The sequence below is a fragment of the Talpa occidentalis genome, unplaced genomic scaffold (assembly GCF_014898055.3).
Source record: "Talpa occidentalis isolate TD23 unplaced genomic scaffold, MPIMG_talOcc4v2.1 talOcc4.3, whole genome shotgun sequence".
NCBI lineage: Eukaryota > Metazoa > Chordata > Mammalia > Eulipotyphla > Talpidae > Talpa > Talpa occidentalis.
Window position 1 is genome coordinate 40,095,986 of NW_023603184.1, and position 22,282 is coordinate 40,118,267.

Genomic DNA, 22,282 nt, shown 5'->3' on the forward strand with positions numbered 1-22,282 from the left:
CGCTGGTCCCACAGGACCCGCAGGGGTGGTGACACCTCCAGGCCTAATTTAATAGGGTGGCAAAGGAGAGGGCCCAGGCTGGGGATTTTCCAGTCTCTCCTAGCACGGCCCTCGCCTTCATCAGAGATTAGGAAGAGGCTGGAGAAGAAGTAACTTTCTCTACCCACCCCTCAGCCCTGCCTCCGCCGTAGGGGGAGCCAGAAAGGCCTCCCCCACCTTCTCGCGCATGGTGCAGACCCACCTGCCCGCGCTCCCCGCCCGGCCCCGCCCCACACGTGCTGGAGAGGGCGGAGGAAGCCTCCGGCTTAAACGGGGGGGGGGCTGGGGGAAAGCGAGGGGGCCGCAAGTCAGCCTCGGCGAGCCAAACTTCTCCGCAGCCCGGGAGCCGGAGGAGGGAAGACAGCGCGCAGCAGCGGAGAGCCGTGATTCTCGGGAGCCTCCCACCCCGCCCCTCGGCGCGGCGGGCGCGGAGACTCCGCGGGGGGCGGGGGAGGCCGGAGGCGGGGAGGGGGGGAGGCCAACCCTGCCCGCTCGGCTCGGAGCCCGGCGCGGCCGCTGAAGTCGGAGGCCGGCGCGCCGGGCGAGGCGGGCACCGTGGGCTGGGGGCTCGGCGCCCCGCCTGACTCCGCTGGCGCGCGCCGGGCGCTGGAGGCTCTTCGCACCTCGGAGACAGCGCACGGGCCGACCGCGACTCCCGGCCGCTCCGGGTCAAGGACTCGCCGCGCCCGCGCCCCTCCGCGCCCCTCCCCGCCCCGCGGCGCTCCGAACTCACTGGCGAGCGCGGCGGCCCGGGCGCCGGATGCGGGCGCAGCTGCTATGGCCCCGCGCCTGGGACGGTCGGAGCTCCGGGGGCCGCCGCTGCTGCCGGGGCTGCTGCTCGTGGCGGCGGCGCTGAGCCGGCCCGCCGCCGCCTGCCCCTTCCAGTGCTACTGCTTCGGCAGCCCCCAGCTGCTGCTGCGCTGCGCGCCGGGCGCCGAGCTCCGGCAGCCGCCGCGGGACGTGCCGCCCGACGCGCGCAACCTCACCATCGTGGGCGCCAACCTGACGGTGCTGCGCGCGGCCGCCTTCGCCGGCGGGGACGCGGACGGGGAGGAGGCGGCCGCCCGCGTGCGCCTGCCGCTGCTGACCGCGCTGCGCCTCACGCACAACAACATCGAGGTGGTCGAGGACGGCGCCTTCGACGGGCTGCCCAGCCTGACGGCGCTGGACCTGAGCCACAACCCGCTGCGCGCCCTGGGCGGCGGCGCCTTCCGGGGGCTGCTCGCGCTGCGCTCGCTGCAGCTCACCCGCGCGCTGGCGCGGGGCGGCCCCGCACTGCTGGCCACGCTGGACGACGCGCTCGAGCGGCTGGACGAGCTGCGCTTCCTCGGCCTGGCGGACAACGCGCTGAGCCGGCTGCCGCCCGCCGCGCTGAGCCGGCCGCACCTCGAGCAGCTGGACGCGCGCCTCAACGCGCTGGCCGGCCTGAGCCCCGACGAGCTGCGCGCGCTGGAGCGCGATGGCGGCCGCCCCGCTCCGCGCCTGCTGCTGGCGGACAACCCCCTGCGCTGCGGCTGCGCCGCGCGCCCCCTGCGGGCCTGGCTGCGCAACGCCACGGAGCGCGTCCCCGACGCGCGGCTCCTGCGCTGCGCCGCCCCGCGGGCGCTCCTCGACCGGCCTTTCCTGGACGCGGACGAGGCGCCGCTGCGCTGCGACGACGGCCCCGGGCGCGGGGAGGACGTGGACCTCGCCGGCCCCGAGCTGGAAGCCTCCTACGTCTTCTTCGGGCTGGTGCTGGCGCTCATCGGCCTCATCTTCCTCATGGTGCTCTACCTGAACCGCCGCGGCATCCAGCGCTGGATGCGCAACCTGCGCGAGGCCTGCCGGGACCAGATGGAGGGCTACCACTACCGCTACGAGCAGGACGCCGACCCGCGCCGCGCCCCGGCCCCGGCCGCCCCCGCGGGCTCGCGCGCCACCTCCCCGGGCTCCGGCCTCTGAGCTGCTGCTGCTGGGGGTGGCCGGCCGCCGCTGCCAGCTGGCCTTCCTGGGGCTACCTGGCCGCCCTCCCAACCCCCCGCCTGGCCTGAAGCTGTGGGTATGGGGCACCCGCGAACTGGGGCTGTTAGACCTGCCCCTGTTTGGTTTGGATTCTGCTCCCCCTCATTCCTGGCTCCAAGCTGTACCCCCCCCCCCCCCCCCGCTCTGGGTCTGTAAGACCTGTCCCCGTCAAAGACCCAGAGACACCGCCCTCTGATTCCAGAAACCCCATGCTCCCATCCCAGGCCTGCTGCATCCCTGCTGGACCACCAAAAGCCCCTCCCCTCCCTTTCAGGACACATGGGAGACCCTGCTCTTCAACCCCAAAGCCGGAGACCGCCTTCACCACCCTGCGCTTTGAGCCCTAAACTCTTAGCCAAAACATCAGAGTCCCTCAACTCTAACCTGCACAGATCCCCGACTCCATCTTGCAGCCCACAGCTTCCTTTCTGGGCCTCAGGGGCCCTCACATCCCATTTTGGTCCCAGAGCAGAGCACCCCCACCAGAAAGTGTTTATGGACTCTGAGCCTCTTCTCTCAGCCCGGAGCTCTGAGCCCTCCCTCTCTGCAAAGAGACCCATATCCTGGGGCGCTGAGGATTGGGCACCCTCTCCCAATCGGAGGATGTTTCCTACCTCCCACCACCCAGCTCTGGCTCAGGCCTTCTCTTTCTTGGCCCAGGCTCGGGGCTTGGCTCTCTCTGTCTCTCTTATCCCAGGGACAGGCACACCCCCTTTCAGCCTTAGTGTGGAGGGTCCTTAGCCTTTCCCTCTGGCTCTGCCCTCCCGTTAGCCAGTACTTGTCCCCAGTCTCCTGCTCTCAGCTCTTCATCCCCAATGTGCGTTTCATCCTCCTGCCCAAGTCTTAGGCCCTCCTCCCCCACACACCCATGGCTTGCACTCCACACCCAGCCCTGTCACTCACTGGGTCGGCTCCAGGGAGGAGTCTATCTCTGGGGTATGCACACCCTACTTTCTTCCCAGGATGAGGGCTCCAGCCCTGCAAGACGGGTGCAGGTGCCAAGCGCCCCTCCCCACCCATATTGGATCCCCAAGGGGGAGGAGAGAGTCCTGAGGATGCAAAGTGGATGGTCTGGCTTCAGAACCGGGGTCACTGGTCCATCAGGGCCTGAGCGGGGTGGGGTTGGAGGCTCAGAGGACAGGGTGCTTCTGCCCTCAGGCTCTTGCCTACCCGTGTGACTTATCCTCTGGGGATTCCTTGCCACTGCGCCCTCACCCAACATTCCTTCTGGAAGAGGAAGGGGGTCTTGCCTCCTGTATCAGGCACGAGCCCTCCTGTTCAGGGTCAGAGCCTTGGTGCCCTGCCTTCTGCATGATCCCAAAGCACAATGGTGAGTAGGGAGGGGGCTACCTCTCCCTGACTCCCACCCCCTAGGTCAGGCAGAATGGCTGACCTGTGCTGTCTCTGCACACAGGAAGTCACCCTTCTCCAACATACTGGCTTGAAGCCTGCCTCCCACCGCCATCCAAAAATCTGGATCTCCCTCGGGCAGTTTTCTATAAAGTCTGCAATAATCAGAGATTCTGCTCTTGTAAGTGGTGCCATCTCATTCCTGCTGACCTTGGGGCATTGAAGGGGGTGGGAGGGCATTGTGGACCTTCAGTGGGCAGTGGCCATTGGTGTCTTTTGAACTATGGGACAAGAAATGGGCTCCAACAGCAAATAGCAAGATTGAGGCTAGATGCGTGGGGAGACTCCCCTGGGGACAGTAGTTCTCCAAACCAGTCTGCTTGTAAACCTCTTGGATGGAGTTATCCACAGCCGGGGTGGGATCCTCTCCTTTCTCATCACTGCATTGGATGAGGCTGTCAGGAAGGAAATCCAGCTACAGAGAATGAGAACCAGTTTATTCAGATAGATAAAATGACCCCCAGAGATGTGGAGCAAGGGGCCAGGTGAGTTCTGGGCCAGCAGGACAGTAGGAGGCTTATCTCCTCCCTTAAGAGCCCCAGGCTGGGTAATTTTGCATTCAGGTTCTCATACTCTAGAACCACATGGCAAAAGTCTAGAATTCTAGCATTTTTGAATCCTAGGGCCACATCAGTCTAGAATTTGTGCCGCCCACACACTGAAAAGCAGCTCAGAGTCAAAGTGGAGTCCTTAGAGTCCTAAACTGTCTCAACCAGGAGCACCCTCGCCCTTCTGGAGCAGCCCTTTCAGTGTAAGAAGGATCTGCTGGAGACTCCCTGTCAGTCCAGCTTTGCCCTGAGGCTAGAAACACGCTTCACTCCAAGACAGCTCTTCAGAGTTGGAGACAGGCAAGAGTTTCCTTATCATCTCCCAACAAACTCCATACCCCTTGGCCTTTCCTCATGAAAAGGGTCATTCCTCATGAAAAGGGGTTTAATTCTACAGAAGCATTGCCCTCTGTCAATGACCTTGAAAGGGTGCCAGTCATCCAGGGCAAAATAGTGATGATCTCTCTAAAGCATTCGAGAACTGTGTCCCTTGAACAGGTTACCTCCTTTGTTCCAAAGGCATGCCCCCTGGTGATACAGAGACTTCAGTAAGTCCAGGCAATTAAAGCAACTTTACTGTGGGATTATTGTCAGCAAAAATCTTCGGAGGGTTTTTTTTATGAGAGCTGATGTTAAGCTAAGCTTCAAATCAATAGTTGTCAAAATCAACTAATTGAATGCCTAATATATGCCAATTGCTATTTGACCTTAATGCACTTGCGATTCGCTTTAAATATGGTCTCTGGGATGCTATTCTCCTTGCAGCCTGTCAGTTGCCTATAACCTTAGGGGCTATCAAAAGAGTCCCAGCATCCCCAGCTTTGGGAAGTTAGAGGACAGGGAAGTAGGGGAGGGGACATTGTGGGAGTCCAGAGGAGACCTTGCCGGCAAAGGTGAGCTGCAGGGGCCCAGCTGGTCCCGCTCTGCCACCCCGCCGTCCCCGTCTCTAGACCTCTCTTGGCAGCCCTGAGACCCCTGTGAATGCTCAATCTCCCCCTTTAATTATTTGCTGCAAACGTGGCTAGAAATCTGAGGTGGACAGGAGCCCGGAGGCTTGGGAAGTGCAAGGGACAAGTGCCAGAGGGGAAAACTCCCTCCAAGAGGTCCCTTTAAAGAGCAGGAATGGTAGGGAGCAGGAGAGGGAGAGTAAGAGTGTGCAAATGTCAGAAATGTGAGAGACGAGAACCAGCCACACACTTGGAGAAACATGTCAGACTGCGCAGGGTTCTGTGGCCCCAAGAGAACTGTGAAATTTCCTCTCAAAAACAAAGGGAAGCCACGATCACCGTCTCCTTGAGAAACCTTTTACATCCTTGACCCCTCCCTCCCCATGCCCCTTGACTTCTTGGGTGGCAACTGCCAAGGACCCAACAAGAGTCCAGAGGGTGGAGCTTCAGTCTGAGCTCAGCGCTACTTGCCAGTCACTTGGTTCTTAGTCAGAAATATTGCTTGAGGCCCTACTGTGGGCTGGGGCTGGAGCTCCAGCAGAGAGCACAGCAGAGCAGCCCCCACCTTCCAGGGCAGTCTGACACGTGAGAAAAGGGGTGTGACCTTGAATGCCCCCTCCCCCAGTCCTCTCTGGCTCCAGGAGGTTTCGGTCCAGGCTGGGGCTGGACTGGTGACCTCCAGAGGCCCTGCCTGCCTTCACTGAAGTCCATCTCCATTCATTCTCTTCCCAGCAGACGCAAGGCCCTAATTTATGGGCATGGTCTTTTCCAGCCTGGGAGACGTGATGGGGCAGTTAATATTCCCGTGGTAATACGCTTGGCCACCTTCAGAGTCCCCATCCCACCCCACTCCTGCCGGTCATTCCTTCCCCACCCCCTTCTACACCAGGGCTTAGCTAGCCCCATGCAGACTACCCCAACTAACCATTGTACTGGGGCAGGAGCTCACCCAAGTCACACAGGATGTGGGGAGCAGAGAAGATCCAGGATGCTCTGGGGCCATCTCTGTCCTGCTCTGGGTCCTAATAGCTGGCAGGATTGTCCTACCACAAGACTTAGTATCTCCACCTCTGTGGCCAGGCCGGAGCCTGTGGTGCCCAGGAGATGGGAAAAAGAGCAAATGGCAAAGGGGTGGGAGAAGTCCTCAGCCTCGGATGGCAGCTCCCATCTGAAACCCCCTCTAGCCTGCAGGCAGAAACCCTGCCCGGGGATCCTTCTTGAGGGAAGGGATCTCTACTCCTTCCTGAAAGGAGAAAGGGGTTTGTTCTGCACCCCAAGCTCTGAGATCCCAGGGCTGCAATTCATTCTTCCTGCGCCTCTGATCTCCACGGAGCACCTGCTGAGATGGCTCTGCTCCTGCTCCCCTCTCAGCACGGACATCCAGAGCACAGGGGACCCCACTACAGTGACCTCCCAAACCAGGACACTCTGGAGGGTGGAAGGGGCCACTGTTAATCATTACATTGGGGCAAGAATACGGGGGACGGTACCAGGTTGGTGGGCCCCGGACTTTTGACAAGACCTAGAAGGAAGCAGGTGAAGTGCCAGACTGCTAGACAAGCTAGTCTGCCAGCGCCGAGAACTACACGCACCCCGTCCTTGACCCTGTCCTCCAGCCTTGCTAAACTACTGCTTGAGCACTGTTCTGTGGTCACGCTGAACTCCTCAGCTGCAATGACTGGTCCAGCTGTTCAGACCCCACACCTCTGCTCACACAGTTCCCTCTGCCTGGGGTGCCTGCCCAACAGGGAGGATGTCAAGGGAACTGCAGTCCCCACTGCTTTCCTGACCTCTCCTCTTCCTCCATCACTCACTGTACCCCCACCTTTGTTTCTGCTGACTGGTTACTAGCCCATTGTCCAACCAGACCAGGAGCACCCCCAGGTGAGGGCTCCAGTTTCCTGTTGGGCCCCCAGTCCTGGTGCCCTGTGATTTCGAGTATGACGAAGGGCTGGTGTCCTCCCTCTGGTGCACGTCAGAGGTCACCTCCTTCGACTCCCACATCTCCCGCTTCATTATGATAAGGTTGCTGTTCTTTTTTTTTTAATATTTATTTATTTATTTATACAAGAACCGGGGTACAGTCCAGATGTGCGGGAGGGTGAGAGGATTCACCAGAGACAGAGCGGGGAGCAGAACAGGCAGACTGACGAAATACACTGCTGAGGGGAGCAGCAGGCGCGATAGGAGAGGTCTGCTGCACCACGTGGGACCCTCCCCGGCCGGCCGGGATTGAACCGGTGCTGCAGAGGCTGCAGACAGCTTCACAGCGCTGCGCTCGACCGCCTGCGCCACCAGGGGAGGCCCTGAGGTTGCTGTTCTTTAAGATCCCCGTGCACCAGCTTCTTACCTTGTTACTATTCAATAAAGTGATTAAACAGAGAAAAACAAAGGACTTTAGAAGATGTAATCATGCAAAACGTAGTAAGTTAGCTTTAGTTTCTCCACTTTGACTGTCGTAGCTTTCTGACCCTCCATTTGGAGTACTTGTCTCATGTCCTATCTGGGTGAGGGCTACCCCGCTGGAGCTAAAAAACCACATCTGTGAGCTGGTTTGTGTCCCGGCCAGCTTTAACTTTTCTTTGTGTGCTGGCGCCATCTGCTGGTGAGGATGGGTAAGGCGCTTCTCTCATTTGGTCACAATCCTTGCAACAAGTATTTTATTAAGTGCCTGTTAATTCCCAAATACTGTGGTAGGAAGAAGCTGGGGTTATTCTAGGCGTTTTACTAATATTAACCCAGTTTTTGATTGATAAAAACTTTATGAACTAGGCAGTACAATTTAAGAAATTTAGGTATATAAAGATGAATGATTTGCTCAAGTTTATACAGCCACATAAGCAACTGATTTCAACCTAGAACTCAGAATCCATGTGATTGGACCACAAACAAATAAACAACAAGCAAAATACTTCTTATGAGGGAAATAAACAGAGCAATATGAGAACAGTGGGGGAAGGGTCCTTCGAAGGGGTCAGACAGGCTCTCTGAGAAGGCGAGTTACCCACAAGAATGGGAAAGACCCAGCTACATAAATAGCTTAGGATCGCGAGCGCAGAGGTGCTGAGACTAAATCAAACATTAAGAACTGTGGGGCCTACACCTGAGGGGAGAAATCAAATACTGTCCTGGTGGCGCAGGGGATTGAGTCAGCGCTGTGAGGCTGTCCGCGGCCTTTGTGGCTCAAGTTCGATATCCGGCCAGCCGGGAGCAACCCATATGGTGCGGCAGACCTCTCCTGTCTTGCCCGCTGCTCCCCTCAGCAGTGTGTTCCGGTACATCTGCCTGTTCTGCAGCCCTCTGTCTCTGGTGAATCTTCTCACCCCCACCCCCGCGACTCTGGCCTGTACCCCACTTTTTTTAAAGATTTATTTATGTATACAAGAACTAGGGTACAGGCCAGGGAGGGATGAGAGGATTCACCAGAGACAGAGTGGGGAGCAGAACAGGCAGACTGACTGAAATACACTGCTGAGGGGAGCAGCGGGCAAGACAGGAGAGGTCTGCTGTGCCATGTGGGTCACCTCCCTGGCTGGGGATCGAACTCCTGCTGCAGTGGCTGCGGATAGCTTCATAGTGCTGCATCTTAATCTCTTGTGCCACCAGGGAGGCCCCTGAACCCCACTTCTTAAAAAAAAAAAAGAATAGTGTAAGAAGATAAACATTAAAATTTTTTTAAAAAATCAAACATCAGATGAGAGGCCATTCTGACCACTCTGTCCCCGAACACCTTTCCAATCTGCCCTCCTTTCGCTGCCTACCTGGTACCAGCCTTAACATGTCTCAGAAGGATCTTTGTTCCAGCTCCTCCCTGGGACCCCTGCCTCCAGCCCCATCCCACCTCCTCTGGTCCATTCTCTGAAATGCAGTCAGATTAATCCTAAAAATGTATGAATCTGCTCCCTTTTGCTGCCCTACTTAAAACCAGCCCCCTTGGTTTTCTAGATTAAAAACCAAGCTCTTTGGACTCATCTGTAATATCCCTCTCCATAGCAGTGGTCTAGTCCTGCCTCCTGCCAGCTTTCTGGCTCCTGTCATCCTAACCACACCATACAGGTCCCTGAGAATCCCAGGAACCTTCACCCTGCAGTTTCCCATGTATTATGCCTTCTGCTTGGAATGTCCGAAGCTTTTCCTCTCCTGCCTCGTACTTCAAGCCTCTGTTGAAGCAATTGCTGCTCTAGGAAGCCTGTCCTCCCCCCTCCCCCGCCAGGCGCTGCGCAGTACTGTTTCATGCTCACATCAGATGAGAGATGAGATCTCATCAGATGAGAGATGATTTATGCTCACATAAATCAGTGCTGTCTCCAGTATTCTTCAATTCCAGACCTTTGTGATCATGCCTTACCCTAATAATTCATACCTTACCTAATAATTCAGATTGTCTTGAAGGAAGGGATTGTCTTCGTGTCTTCAGGGTATGGCATAAGCCTCAGCAGATGGTACATATGCAATAAATACTGTTTGCAGTTTGTGAGACTTGTTTAGCTTCCTTTTTTTAGTCAAAATGTGTGTACACATAGAGTAAAAGCTACCCTTTATGTCCCAAAGTTCTGATTTTTTGATGATCATGATATGGAGCAGCTCCTTCACCCCCCACAAACCCTTCTTGCTGACCCTTTGTAGCCAAGTGTCCCCCCAACCCCTGTCACTTCCAACTAGTGGTCTGTTTTCTGTCCCCACAGTTTTTGAGTTTTGGGTTTTTTTTTGTTTGTTTGTTTTTTTTTTTGCATTTTCCAGGATATCCTTTAAGTAGAATCATACCTTTGTCCTTTTAAGTCTGGCTTCTTTCACTTAGTATAGTGCATCTGAGATTCATCCATGTTGCAAGTATTGCTAGTTTGTTCATTTTTATTGCTGAGTCGTATTCCATTATATGGCTGTATAACGGTTTATCCATTCACTCGTTGAAGAACATTGGGTTGTTTCCAGTTTTTGACAATTATGAATACAACCAATATTAATGTTCACATACAGGTTTTCATGGGATTGTAATTTTTCATTCCTTTTGGTAGTCAAAATGCTAAATCTTATAATAAGTGGGTTTAACTTTTGTAAGAAAACTATTAAGCTGTTCTCCAGAGTTTCTGTACCATTTTACATTCCCACCAATAGCATATGAGTGTTCTAGCTCCTCCACATCCTCATCAGCACTATTTACTGAAGAGACAACTGGACTGCCTTGTGCCTTTGTGGAATCAATTAACAGTGTGTGTGCAGGTCTGCGTTCCTGATTCTGTTTTATCAATGTGGATGTCTAGTCTCTCACCACTACCTACCTGTCTTTGTGACTGTAGCTTTATAGTAAGTCTCAAGATCAAGTAGTGGATCTTTGTTCTTCTTTTAAAAATGGGTTGGCTATATCTAGTTCCTTCCCTTTTCTCCATGAATTTTAGAATCAGCTTGTCTAGGTCTACAAAAAGTGCTGCAGAGATTTTGATTTGGATTGCATGTCACCTGTCTTATATTTGGAGAGAATCAACACATTAACAATATTAAATCTTCCCATTCATGAACATAGTGCACCTCTCATTTATTTAGGTCTTCTTTAATTTTTTTCATCAGAATTTTTTCTCATGGGAAAATAGTCTTTCATCATTAAGTGTGATGTAGCTGTAGGGTTTTTGTAGATGCCCTCTTCAGATTAAGGAAATTTTCTGAGGGTTTTTTTTTTTTTTCTCATTATGAATGGATGTTGGACTTTGCCAAATGACTTTTCTACATCTATTAAAATAATTTAGCTGCACCCCATACATTTAGTTATTTGTGTTTTCATTTAATTCAGGGTATTTTCCTTTTGAACCATTTAGATATGTGCTGCTCAATTTCCAACATCTAAATCATCTTAGATTGGCAATGTTGAATGAATTTACACTTGAGAGTTGGTCCCGTCTTTCTGGCTCTTTGTATGTTGAGTGATTTTAGATTGTTTCCTGGACATTGTGAATATTACATTGTATAGACATTACACAATGTCCTGGTAAAATTCTCTACGGAACAATTTTGTTGTTGTTATTCCAAGAGACAATCAACCAATTTTAGGGCAGTCTCGCCTTCTGGAGGTGGGGGTAGGTCTCATCTCAACACAAAGTCACAAAAGAGAAAACAGAGGGAAATTCATCCCCTGCAGATGACTTCAGTTTTTTCCTCCCCTGCACCATCTGCCTGCTTGTATTTAATTTTCAGCATCATTAGCTAGTTGTGTTTTGTATTTTTTTCCCCAGATTTTTATGTAATCAGTAGGAGAGATAAGCTGTAGTGGGCTTACTCTGTCTGGGGCAGTATTTGAAACTCCTAACCAGTTTATTTGGATTTCCTGGAGTTTTAAAAAGCTCAGAAAAATGGAGTCTGAAAGCACCATGAAGTCACTGACAGCAGGGGGACAGCTCACAGCCAAGAGGCAACAACTAGCCCCTCTCCCATGTTTAGCATCTTGTTTAGATGTCAGGGTACTCCTTCCAAACTGTGGGATCCATGCCAGTATGATTATTTCTATGTTTTGGATGAAAAGACTAAAGAAGAGCCAGTGATTTGCCTATTTGGTTTCAGATCTAACCCCTCACCTTCTGCTCTGTATTTCAGGTCACTGACCACTGCAAACTGCATTTCCCAAGATTCCTCAAAAATTTGCTTTTAATCAGCTCCTGCCAATAGGAGGCACTGGCCTGAGATGGTGGGGTCAGAGAGAGGAGTATTTCTCCCACTTTTTTTGGGCAGCATCCCCAACACCTGTGTTTCTCCTAGGTTCTGGATTCTTCAGATGCCTTCTCCCTCGATGTCCCTGTAGGCTTGTCTGGTTCCTCAGTCTAGTATCACACCCCCCTGCCTTCCCACCCTAGGAGTGCTGGTGCTCTCCTTTTGAACCTCATCACTGGATAGCTTATCTGGACTGGGGTAGAGCCATTCCACATGGGAGGGGAGTTGAACAAGAGCTCAATGAAGACTCCAAATCCAACTGTCAGTGTCTCCTCCCACTTCCCTTCTCTGGCTGGGTCCACAGGAGCAAACACATCACTTTCTGTCAACAGAAGTGACCCGAGTTGCATGTTATTTTATAGAAATATAAAAAATGTTTTTCATATACAATCAGTTTTCTAGGAAAGTCATCTTACATTGGCGGGCATCTTCCTTTTGTGTTAATACAGAACATGGTCTATTAACTTTGCATCTTCCCACCCTACGCATGTGTTTTGTTGGAACAGGTAGTGGGAAGTCCGGGATAACTGAATAACTGCTGAAGACTCAGCAGAGCGGGCAATAAGAACTGAAGAAGGGCCAGGGCTGGGGCTGGGCAGGACTCCAGCTGACATGGTCGGTGGTGCCAGAGATGGAAGGGTTGGCCTCACTCAGGAGCAACCTGGGGGTCATCAGATGTTTTGGCAACTTCCCCAAGGCCCTAGGCTGGTAAGCAGCAGAGAAGGAAGGAGAAAGTTCTTGCCAGTTTCCTTGGGAGGGACACATACAAGGAAAGAAATCATCTGGCTCAGACAAGGCCTCATCCTCCAGTCCAGGGCCACTGAGGACAGCTTTTCCTGTTCTCTGCTCTGCCATGAACTTGTGACACAGAAATAAAAGCACAGTCAGCACCTGTGACCAAAGACCTTTATTGGTCTTTTTATTTATGGTTCTTTTTTTCATTTGTCCTGTTAGAGTTGAATAAACTGCAATAACTTATCTGACATAATAAGGAATGCCACAGGAACAACAAAGAAACCTGGTAGGTGACCCAGGAATGAGGGTGTCACAAAGTAACCACTTAACAGAAGGGCCACAGACCTGGAGACCTGTCCCAGCCACCTGCAGCTCCCAACCCCAGGGTGCACCCAAGGCTACATGCCGGGCTGAGCACTGCTCAGTAGGAAGACGCAGCATGCGGTGAGGGGCCCCAGGAGCACGAAGGCTCCCTCACACCTGTTCCCCCAGGGCTCTGCTGACCTGCAGTGGCTGCAGCCCGACCCATGAGGCCCCTCCCTCTCCTTTACACCTCTGTAAGTAACCCCTGTGAGCTGCATAACCCCTGCAAGGTGGCACAGCCCGGCACTTGCCTCATCAGACACTTAGGGAGAGTGATGTCAGTGGGCACACTCGACTGGACGTACAATACCAGTTGGCACTTTCTCCCATGCCACATGGCATGCTGTGCCCTGAGCCTCACATGGTGATCTAGAATGCCCTGATGGTTTGGGGGAGGGAGGGTGCTAGGCAGGGTTCTGTGCCAAGGGCTGGCCCAGGTCTCTCCAAAGGGCCTACCCCTCAGTCAGCCCTGGCGAGGAGCCCCGGCAGAGGGCCAGGTTGGCAGGAAGAGAATTCAGGGAACTGCGGTGGGGGACCACCCTTTCTCTTCAGGCACCCACCTGCTGCCCACATCCTGGGTTGTCTGCAACGTGGGAGTAGAATCCTATCAGAATTGCTGGAGCCACTTGCTGCCTAGAAGGTCTCTGGAGGGGATTGGATTTTAGCCATAAAGTCCTCCTCCTCATGTCTTTCATGGAATCTGGACTTGCATGCGTCTGGCTGTACAGACGTAAGGAGGAAGCTCATCACGTTCTCCTCCCATCCCATCGCTCCCGCTGTCATCCCATGGGCCTGGGCAGGGAAGTGGGGTGTCACGCTGAAGTGCATGTAAGTCCTGAGTGGGGCTGGGCCTCCTTGCACCACATCCCCCCACGCTGCATGGACACTCAGGCCCACGTCCTCGCTAAGCACCAGGCTCCTGCCCAAGTCAAACCCAGGCCACAGTTTCAGGGTGGGTGGGCTACAAAACCATCAAGTGTGTGTGTGTGTGTATGTGTGTGTGTGTGTGTTTAAGCAAGTGCTTGGGCCTGGGTCTCTGACCCAAGTTCCAATACAAAGATACTTTGTATTGCAATGCTGGAGCCATTCCAACATGAAAAGCAAGATTAGAACCTGTGCTTGCTGGTCTAAGATCAAACCTCAGGATAGTGGTTTGAAGACGTTATTCTTCAAGAGAAAGTTTGGAGGTGAAGCCCCGAGAGTTGAGACAGATAAAAGCAGAGTTGTTCTGGTGGAAGTGGGAACAGGGGCAAGGCTGGAGACCTAGCCTTTGCCTCCGGCCCCCTTCTTCCCACCTCAACGGCCCCTGACAAAGCTCTGTGGAACCCCTGGGTTTCCACAGGACCTGGTTTGAAAACTGTTTTAGCGTGTCTACTGATCTTGGGTCCTGGGGACCTGTGCTTTGACTTCCCTTTCGGGGTGAAGAGTTGGGAGAGTGTGATGGGGGGAGGATGCTCCCCCTTCAATTGGCCTCTCTTTGAAGCCACTGTGAAGCCACTGTGCAGTGATCATGCAGAGAAGGGCAGAGGTGGGGCGCCTGCCCCACAGGTGGGCCATTTCAGTCCTGGAGTGAGGGCAAAAGTTATGGAGGCCCAATGCAGGCTTATGCATAGGGGGCAGGAAGGTGGCGTTTGGTTTGGTCCTTGTTGATTTTAAAAAGAAAAACATCAGAACAGCTATAGGTCTATGTCCATGAAACCCTATAAAAGTTCAAGAAGAGAGGGGCCTAATGCCTTCCTCTGGGATGGGTGGAGAATGTCCAGTCTCCAGTTGCTGGCAGGACAGAAGCTGCCTGTGTGGATTGCTGAAGCCATTGGGGGACGGGCCAGCCCAATTCCACTCCTAGGGTAAGAGGGCAAAGAGTTCCTGCTTGGATCCCTTGTAAATGGTACCAGGAGGTGCTGGCAACAGCTTTTTCTCCTAGAGGGGCCCTTACCCTCTGAAGGGAAGGGGCAGGCAATTGCTACACAGCCTCACCTTCAGGCTCTCTGATGTAGTAGTGGTGGCTTCAGACCCCCTGGTCTGAGGACTCTCCCTAACCTGGAATCAGAGCTAAAGCTGCTTGGCCTCTGTGGGGTCTGAGAGATGGGAGCTGTGGGGACCAGCCCGAGGAGGGTCCAGAATGCCACCTCCACCATCAGTGACATGTCCTGTTCCCTCTGTCCTGCTCGCTGGAACACTAGCCCTGAGCTTTCCTGAAGAATGTCTGCATTTCCCTCTCAGCCAAGTTGCCAAAGCCTAATTGGGTGCATCTCATTCTGAGGCGACTGAGGAGGCACAAGACCTTGAGACCAGTGGAAGGAGGGCTGAGCTCCAGCAAACATCCTGTGTGACCTCGGGCCGCTTCCCTGCACTCACAGGGCCACAGAGACTCAGCTCTGTCCCCACTTTCATGCTACCTGGGCCTCAGGGCCTCACGGCAGGGGGGGAAGGGGTGACTGCTCCACTGAGAGAAACCAAGCTCAGAGGTTGAGTGACTTGCTCAAGGGGAGCTGTCGGCTGCTTGGGGACAGCCAGCTGCTTCTCACTGCGCCAGGTTGGAATCAGCTTGTCAGCAGCTCCCTCAGCTGGCCCAACACGCCTGCCTGGGATTGAGGTTAAAGCGGCCAGTGAATTCGAGCCGAGCCCAGGCCTGATCTTCATGAGAACTCTTCTCACTGGGGCTAGAGTGCTGAGGGAGTTTAGATGGCCCTCTGCCTGGCAGATTTTATCTCTGTTCTTCCTTCCCACCTAGACTGCTATCTGTATGGCAGATAGCCACATGGCCCACTGGAAAGTCCCAGGGTGAAGCTGCGTGGTCAGCACATGCCCCCAGCATGTGCGGAGTCAATACTGTGGGCTGGGGCCTGGGACCTAATGGGGCTCCCCCATGCCCAGATTCATTCCAAGTCTCACCTGACTCCAGACTCCAGAAAGAGGGGCGCTCTGCATGTTTGGGTGGAACGGGGTCTGGAGCCAACCAGAGCTTGGAAAGATGGTCAGGTCTTCCTCTCAGGAAGAGCCTCAGGAAACACTTGGGTCCGAGAGGCCCACTGTGCTGCAGCCATGCTGTGCGGGAGGCACCCAGTCCATCCTGGCAAGGGGGTCGAGATTCCAGCCTCTGTGCCACTCACCACACTGCGTTCTAATGTGGGCTGGATCCACCCAGACGGGGGCGCTGTTCTAATTCACATCAAGGCACTATATGGAGGAGCAGCAGCCAGGGAGCCCTGAAAGCTCGGCCCCACTCTACTCCCCCTGAAACTTTCTCATGGCCACCAACTTCCTGAGACAGGGCCTGGGAAGGACCATCTCTGTGTCTCCAGTGCTTGGCACACAGCAGAGAAGTTGCCAGCTAAGGATGGTCAAATCAAATTCGACTGAACTTGACCACTGCCCTTCTGCAGTCCTGTGTCCAAACTGTAAAAGGCCAGGTGGGACTATGAAGCTTCCTGCAGATGAGGGAATTCCAGTTCCACACTGGGATAAACCCAAAAGGGTGAGTGGAGGAAGCTCAGGAAACCGGCCTGACATCTTCAGTGTGCATGGGTTAGGGATGAGGGAAGAGGTTTGTAGGTGGGATAATCACCCCAATTCCTAAAAGGTCTTGTACAAGCCCCCAAGTTTCAAGAGAAAGACTCCAGAGAGCACATGCTTGCCATGCATTGTTCCAGCACCTCGTCAACTCTGCAGCTGCCCAGAGGCTTGGCTGGATGCCTGGGATACCCGCAGCAAAGACCCCAGGACTGGCCAGGAGAGTGTGGGTGCCCTGAGCTGACCTTGGGTAGTGGTGCTAGGGTGGGTCTTCATGAACTTCAGAAGGGAAAGAGTGGCGTGCAGTACCTCTAGGCACATGAACCCAGTAATTCACCATGGAAATGGCAGCACAGTCTACCCCAGGAGGAGCAAGACTGGAATAACTTGTATAATAAAGTTTTGTTACCTACCTTTGCAGGCAAGTATAGGGCAGAGATACAGGGGTGAAGGAATTGGGGAGTGGTTTCCCTGCCCTGATAATCAGTTTATTTGCTTGGGTATAAAGTAAACCTCAGGAGATCTGCCTCTACAGAGGCTGTGAAATACCACAGGCTCTGGCACAGCCCGCCCTCCCCACCCAAGTCAGCAAATCCAAGCTCTGTCTTTCTGAAATACTCAGACGCTAGGGTTGAGCAGTTCATGCTTGTCATGGCCACAGCTGGACATATCAGGTAGCCCCCCCAGGGTCCCAAGACAGATGCTCCCCAGGCCTGGGTGGGTGAACTAGGAGCACTCCAAGACTCTGCCACCTGTGATGTCCAGCGAATCCTCTCTGGAGGCAAACAGATCAAAGACAGTGTCTTTGGCTTGACCCACTAGACCAGAAGCTGGGAGGGTGTTTTGTGATCATCTGGCCAAGCCCTTTGGCTTTCCAAGTGAATAACTGAGGCCCAGAGAGAGAAGGGAAGTTGCCCAAGGTCACACAGTGAATCAGCATCAACACTTTGTGTCTCATCTGCCAGTCCTGCTGCCCTGGAAACACCCCAAGTCCCAATGACATCAACAGCAGCCAATGGGTACTGGGTACCCATGATACTGGGAACTACTGCAGGTCATCAACTCCCCCTGAAAATATAGGGTTTCCTTGCTACCCAGCAGCCCCTTCCTGTTTAGGTGAGGACATCTTGATGGACTCTGTCTCCTGGCAAGGTCCCCCTTTGTGGGTTCGGTGGCTTTGGTGCTCTCTCTCTGCCTGTAGGGCCAGCCCAACCAAACCCTGGTGCTCATTCACTCCCGGGCTTGATGCTCCCTCCCTTTCTTCTCTCCATTTTTACAGATAGGACACAACACATGAGATGCCGGGAAGCTAGGATGTTACCGCCTGAGGATACGGAAATAGACATGAGCTAATTCACACCCCGCTTGCCTTAGACTGGAAACTACTGTAAAAAAGTCAGTCCAGTTGCTTTTCCCCACTGCTGAGGCCTATGAACCTTCACCAACATCACTATCAGACACAGAGAGTATGGGGCAGGGATGGGAGTAGCAGGGGAGAGGTGTTTGGTGGGTCCAAACTGCAAAAAGCTAGACCCTATCCAGTTCTGCCCCTCCCGGCCAGAAGGGGGCGCCTTTCAACATGGTCCTCTTTTAGCTGCCAGCACCGTCAACCCCCAAGGAATGTGCACATCTTCTCAAGCGTCTGGATACTTCCTTCCCATCTATCCAAGCCCTCATGCCCCATCCTCCCCTTTCTGCTGCCCATCCCTATTCAAATTCCAAGGCCAGAACTGAGGTGGCCTTTCTGGGGGTCAGCATGAGAAGGGGGGGTGGGACAGAGCGGTGACTGCAGTGAGAGGGGTGAAGGCAGTAGGGGTGGCCCTGTTGGCATGGTGATGTGGGGGCCAACCCTGAGGCCAGAGGTTCACCACCAGGACCTGGAAGACCGCTAGGGCACCCTGGTAGAAACTGGAAGAACAAAGGGGAGGGGGAACCAGAATAGGAAGAAGACGAGAAAGTATCCTAGTGCGTGAGAGTGGACCTGCAGCTGCCCGGAGGAGGGCCGGCCCAGTCTATCTGTCGTTGAGGTGCGGAGAGCAAGTGCCATCCTCCTCCTCCTCTTTGTCATCCTTCATGCCTTTCAGTCTCTGGCGGGCAAAGTCCTCAAACACAATGTCGTCATCACTGGTGGGAGAGACAAGGAAAACGGGTGTGTTTGCAGAGCAGGAGGAGCAGACTTCCTCAGGGATCAGCCGGCCAGTCCCAGGTGGGATTCAGAGGCTGGCTTCTGGACCCCAACCAGATGTGAAAATTCCAGAGGGGGCGTGCGCTTGACTTGCATGCCTAAGGGCTGGGCCCAGTTCTTGAAGAACAGAGGGGGCACAGGAAATGGAGGGAGCAGGGCAGTGGCTCTGGGGTTGGGCTGGAGTGAGAGGAAGAGCTTATTCTCGCTGTGAGAGGTCAGCCACCAGCAGATTCGCAGCACATTCTAAATCCCTCCAAGAAATGCACATGGGTCCACAGGAGACAAGCCCACCCAACCACAGAACTGCCCTCAGGAAGCTTCTGCACGGCAAGGAGTGGGCCTGGCTTCCTGAAGAGAAAAGCTCTAAGGCCCTTTATCTCTTTGTTCAGGGAAGTGTGAGTGAGCATTCTCCCCTGAGGGAGCTTGCATAGGAGGAGTTGGGGTGGGGGGGTGAGAGACAAGGGAAGGGGCAACAGGGAGGGAGACAGGACAGGGTGGGTGGGGGTGTGGGGGCCTGAGTGAGGTTTCAGGACAGAGGACTGCCATCCAAGAACAGAGTGCCCTGCTACCATAAAACGTGTCCACTTAGGCCCACCTAACTCCCCTACCCCACAGAATTCAGCCAGCCCATATAGGGTTTCCTCCTGGGGGCACTTGAGACCTCAGTTCCAGAGATCTCCTGAGGGCACAAGGGAAGGCTGGGTTTGGAACTGGAGGGAGAAAGCTGCTTGGCCCTGGAAGTGATTCCTGATGCGGGCCCAGATCTTCCCACTCTGGCCGCTGTCCCATGACAGATGGCCTTTGACCGCAGGGAAATCCACATGGGTCTGCAGGAGTCAAAAGCAACAAGATCCCCAGAACCTTCCCCACCCCACAGCCCGATTCCACTGGTTGGGCGTGGGCAGGGCAGGCAAGCCCCAGCCCAGGGCCACAGAACCAGCCCTGTAAGAGCCGAGCAGGCGCTGTGGATGGACGAACAGACTGACGGACGTGCAAGGACGAGGGAGGAAGACAGACCCCACCAAGGCAGGAGGAAGAGGAACAGGCACGGAGGGTCCTTCAAGTCACATGCAGGCAAGCGGGTTGCTGAAGAGGTGAGCAGAGGCGGCTCTCAGCAGACCGGGTTAGACCGGCTGCTCCTCAGGGGTTACCTATATGCAAATGACACCATTGCCCCCCAACCTTCCCCCACCCCCCAACACCAGACGTCTGCAGGCAGGGTTTGGCTTACTTTGTGTCAAGTTCTATGAGATTGGTATCTACTGGAGTCTCGTTGTTCTCTGGAACTAAACACAAGGTGAGCAGAGGCCCACGGGTTAGTGAGTGGGCACAGGTCCCCATTGGGGGCAACTGAGCAAAAACAGAGAGGACAAAGGAAGGGCGCAGGAGGGGGCTCCTGTCTTAGAAATACTCCAAATTGTCTTAAAGGCAGGGAGAAGGGTCCAGGGAGGTCCTGGGTGGCCAGGCTGCCCCAGGTGAACAGAAAAGCCTCCAGGCCCTGCTTCTTCAAGCACGTCTCTGACATGACTGAAAAGAGCATGCACTACTCGCGCTAACTCAGGAAAGCAGCGTCACGTCTTCACAGGCCTGCGCTTGGGGCATGTTTTACAATGAATGGTGTTTCAGTCTAACTGTGGGAACATCTGTCTTTCTTGGCGGTACATATTATAATATTGTCTCCTTTGACCAAAACAGTCTTAGACTTCATGAAAAATCACCACGGTGGCATCATGTGGAAAAATAATGAGGACATTGTGTCCAGGACCCACCGTATCCATGCACCCCCTTCCCATGCAAGACAAAGGGCCAGGGGTCTCCCTCCACTCCCAGACTCCCCCCTTCCTCTGTGGAGCACAGTAGCAGACCTGTCTCTCCGGGGAATCAGAGGTAAACAGGAGTGTGAGCCTCACAGATGACCCCGAGGAGTTGGGGTGGGGGGTGACCATGCACTGAAGACTAACCTAGAGGGAGGTGGGGTGACGAGGAAACATGGCACTTGACGGAAAAGGAGGTCAGCTATTCGGAAACAGCCCCACCCCTAGTGACCCACAGGTTCTGCTCACCTTCTCGATGTGGGGGTTCCTCTTTGGGCTTGGGGTGCATTAGGGTGAACGGCAGTTCCACAGCCACATCGCTGAAACAGAGACCCAGACCAGATGAGCCTCAAGCCCAAACTCAGGCTGTGAGGCCCAAGGGTATGGGGCTGAGGCCCAGGGTTTTGTGGTCAGAGGAGGTAGCTCTGGGCAGCGCGGGAAGTCTGGCCTTGTCCCCAGTTCCCTCTGAGCTTTGTCTCTCTAGCAGTGGCGTAGGAGGCCTCTTCTCCAGACTCCAAAAAGAAAGGGAAACCCCCGCTTTCCCAAAAAAGATCTCTGGACCCCAATGAGCTGGGAGGAGTGGGGAGGATGGCCCAGGGCAGTGCACACCTGGGGCACAGTGGCTCCTTAGCACGTCCAGCTTCCGAGCTGAAACCCCGCCCCACCACAACACATCTTTACTCCACCCCATCTCCCCCTCTCTCTCCCTCTCTGGGCAGTGCCTGTGAACGTGCTTGGGTACCCCTAACCCCACCACCCAAACAACGACCCGAGGACACCACATCCCCAAGTTCAAGTGGGATGAGACGCAGGCTGTCTCTAGTGTGCGTAAAACCTTGAATCTAGGCAGGGACAGAGGGTGGGAGTGGTGGGGAGTGGTGTGAGATCCGGAGCGGTGCCACCAGGCAGTCCTCTGACTGGGCCTCTCTCCCCTGGTCACTGACCAACGGGGTAAGAGTAGACACTTGCGTGGTACTGACTCTATGCCAAGGACTATCTTAGAGAAATTCATGTAATCTCCACAACAGCCCCATTATTATACCCAATGACCAGACTGGGAAACTGAGGCATGAGGAGAAAAAGGATCTTACCCAGAGCCACACAGCTATTAATGGGACCCTAAAATCCCAATGGGACAGACCAAGGATTCTGACTCCACCATCACACCCTTAACCACTGTGTGATCACACTCAGAACTGAGCTCTGCTCTCCACCCCACAAAGGAGCCTGTTCCTCGCAGCTTGGGGTAGTGTCACCCTAGGAGCCAGCTGTGAGCACCTCCAGACACAGGCTCATTTCACCAGCCCTGCTGCCAGCCCCAGTGGGACGAACGACTGGGCAGGGGCACAGGCTGCAACTAGGTCTGTTCCAGCGCCTCCTCCCGCCCACAACTCCTTGGCAGGCACCCTACAGCTCCCAATCTCACTGAGCTCATCTGGAAAATGGGGACATCAGCGCCTGCCTCCGCATCCAGGAGATGATGTAGGTAAAAGCTTTGGTGTCACTGTGAAGCCTACATCTGCCAGAATCATCACTTCCCCTTGGTAGGAACAGGGTGGCTTCATAAGGCTGTTGAAACTATTTGGCTATTTTTTTCTTTTTCTTCCAAAGGGCATTGCTTTTCCATGTTCCCTTGGTAGTGCGAGCTGTCAGAATGGAAGTCGGTAGAAGACTGAGCTTGCCAAGCTTCAGTAAAGCTACACAGGATGTGAAGAGGCCCGAACGTTCTCCCAGGCCACACCCATCAAGGGCGGGGGCCATCTGAGTCTTCTCCGGAAAACACTCTGTATAAGTTTGGGCTCAGCACATTTTTACTGAATTATATTGAAATGAAGTGAACTGGATGAATGTCGCCTCTCCCAATGGACTACAAATTTTTGAGATGACCCATCTTGTGGCAGGAGGTGGCAGGGGCACAGGTTACGCTCTGGGGCATGTGCAACTTTGAAATATACATGAATCCAATTTGGCTACAAGGGAACTTGTCTACACAAGTGGGCCTCATAGAAACAAGTGGACCTCTTAGCAACA

At 54.3% G+C, this 22,282-nt stretch overlaps 2 protein-coding genes across 5 annotated transcripts in view; one reads left to right on the forward strand and one right to left on the reverse strand.

The window, feature by feature from the left end:
• Positions 1–816: 816 nt before the first annotated feature.
• On the forward strand, positions 817–1,980 carry TPBGL (trophoblast glycoprotein like). The gene has a single exon (XM_037521797.1). The coding sequence runs from the start codon at positions 817–819 to the stop codon at positions 1,978–1,980; it is 1,164 nt and encodes a 387-aa protein (XP_037377694.1).
• Positions 1,981–17,673: 15,693 nt separating this feature from the next.
• ARRB1 (arrestin beta 1) overlaps positions 17,674–22,282 on the reverse strand; it is a 69,573-nt gene continuing 64,964 nt past the window's right edge. For all 4 annotated transcript variants that reach the window (XM_037522976.2, XM_037522973.1, XM_037522974.2 and 1 more), the window contains 3 exons: positions 20,501–20,571; positions 19,669–19,723; positions 17,674–18,376 (listed from right to left, as the gene is read on the reverse strand). In XM_037522976.2, the coding sequence (XP_037378873.1) occupies positions 18,265–18,376; positions 19,669–19,723; positions 20,501–20,571 (238 nt within the window). In that variant the 3' untranslated portion in view covers positions 17,674–18,264. The remainder of the gene's footprint in view (positions 18,377–19,668; positions 19,724–20,500; positions 20,572–22,282) is intronic.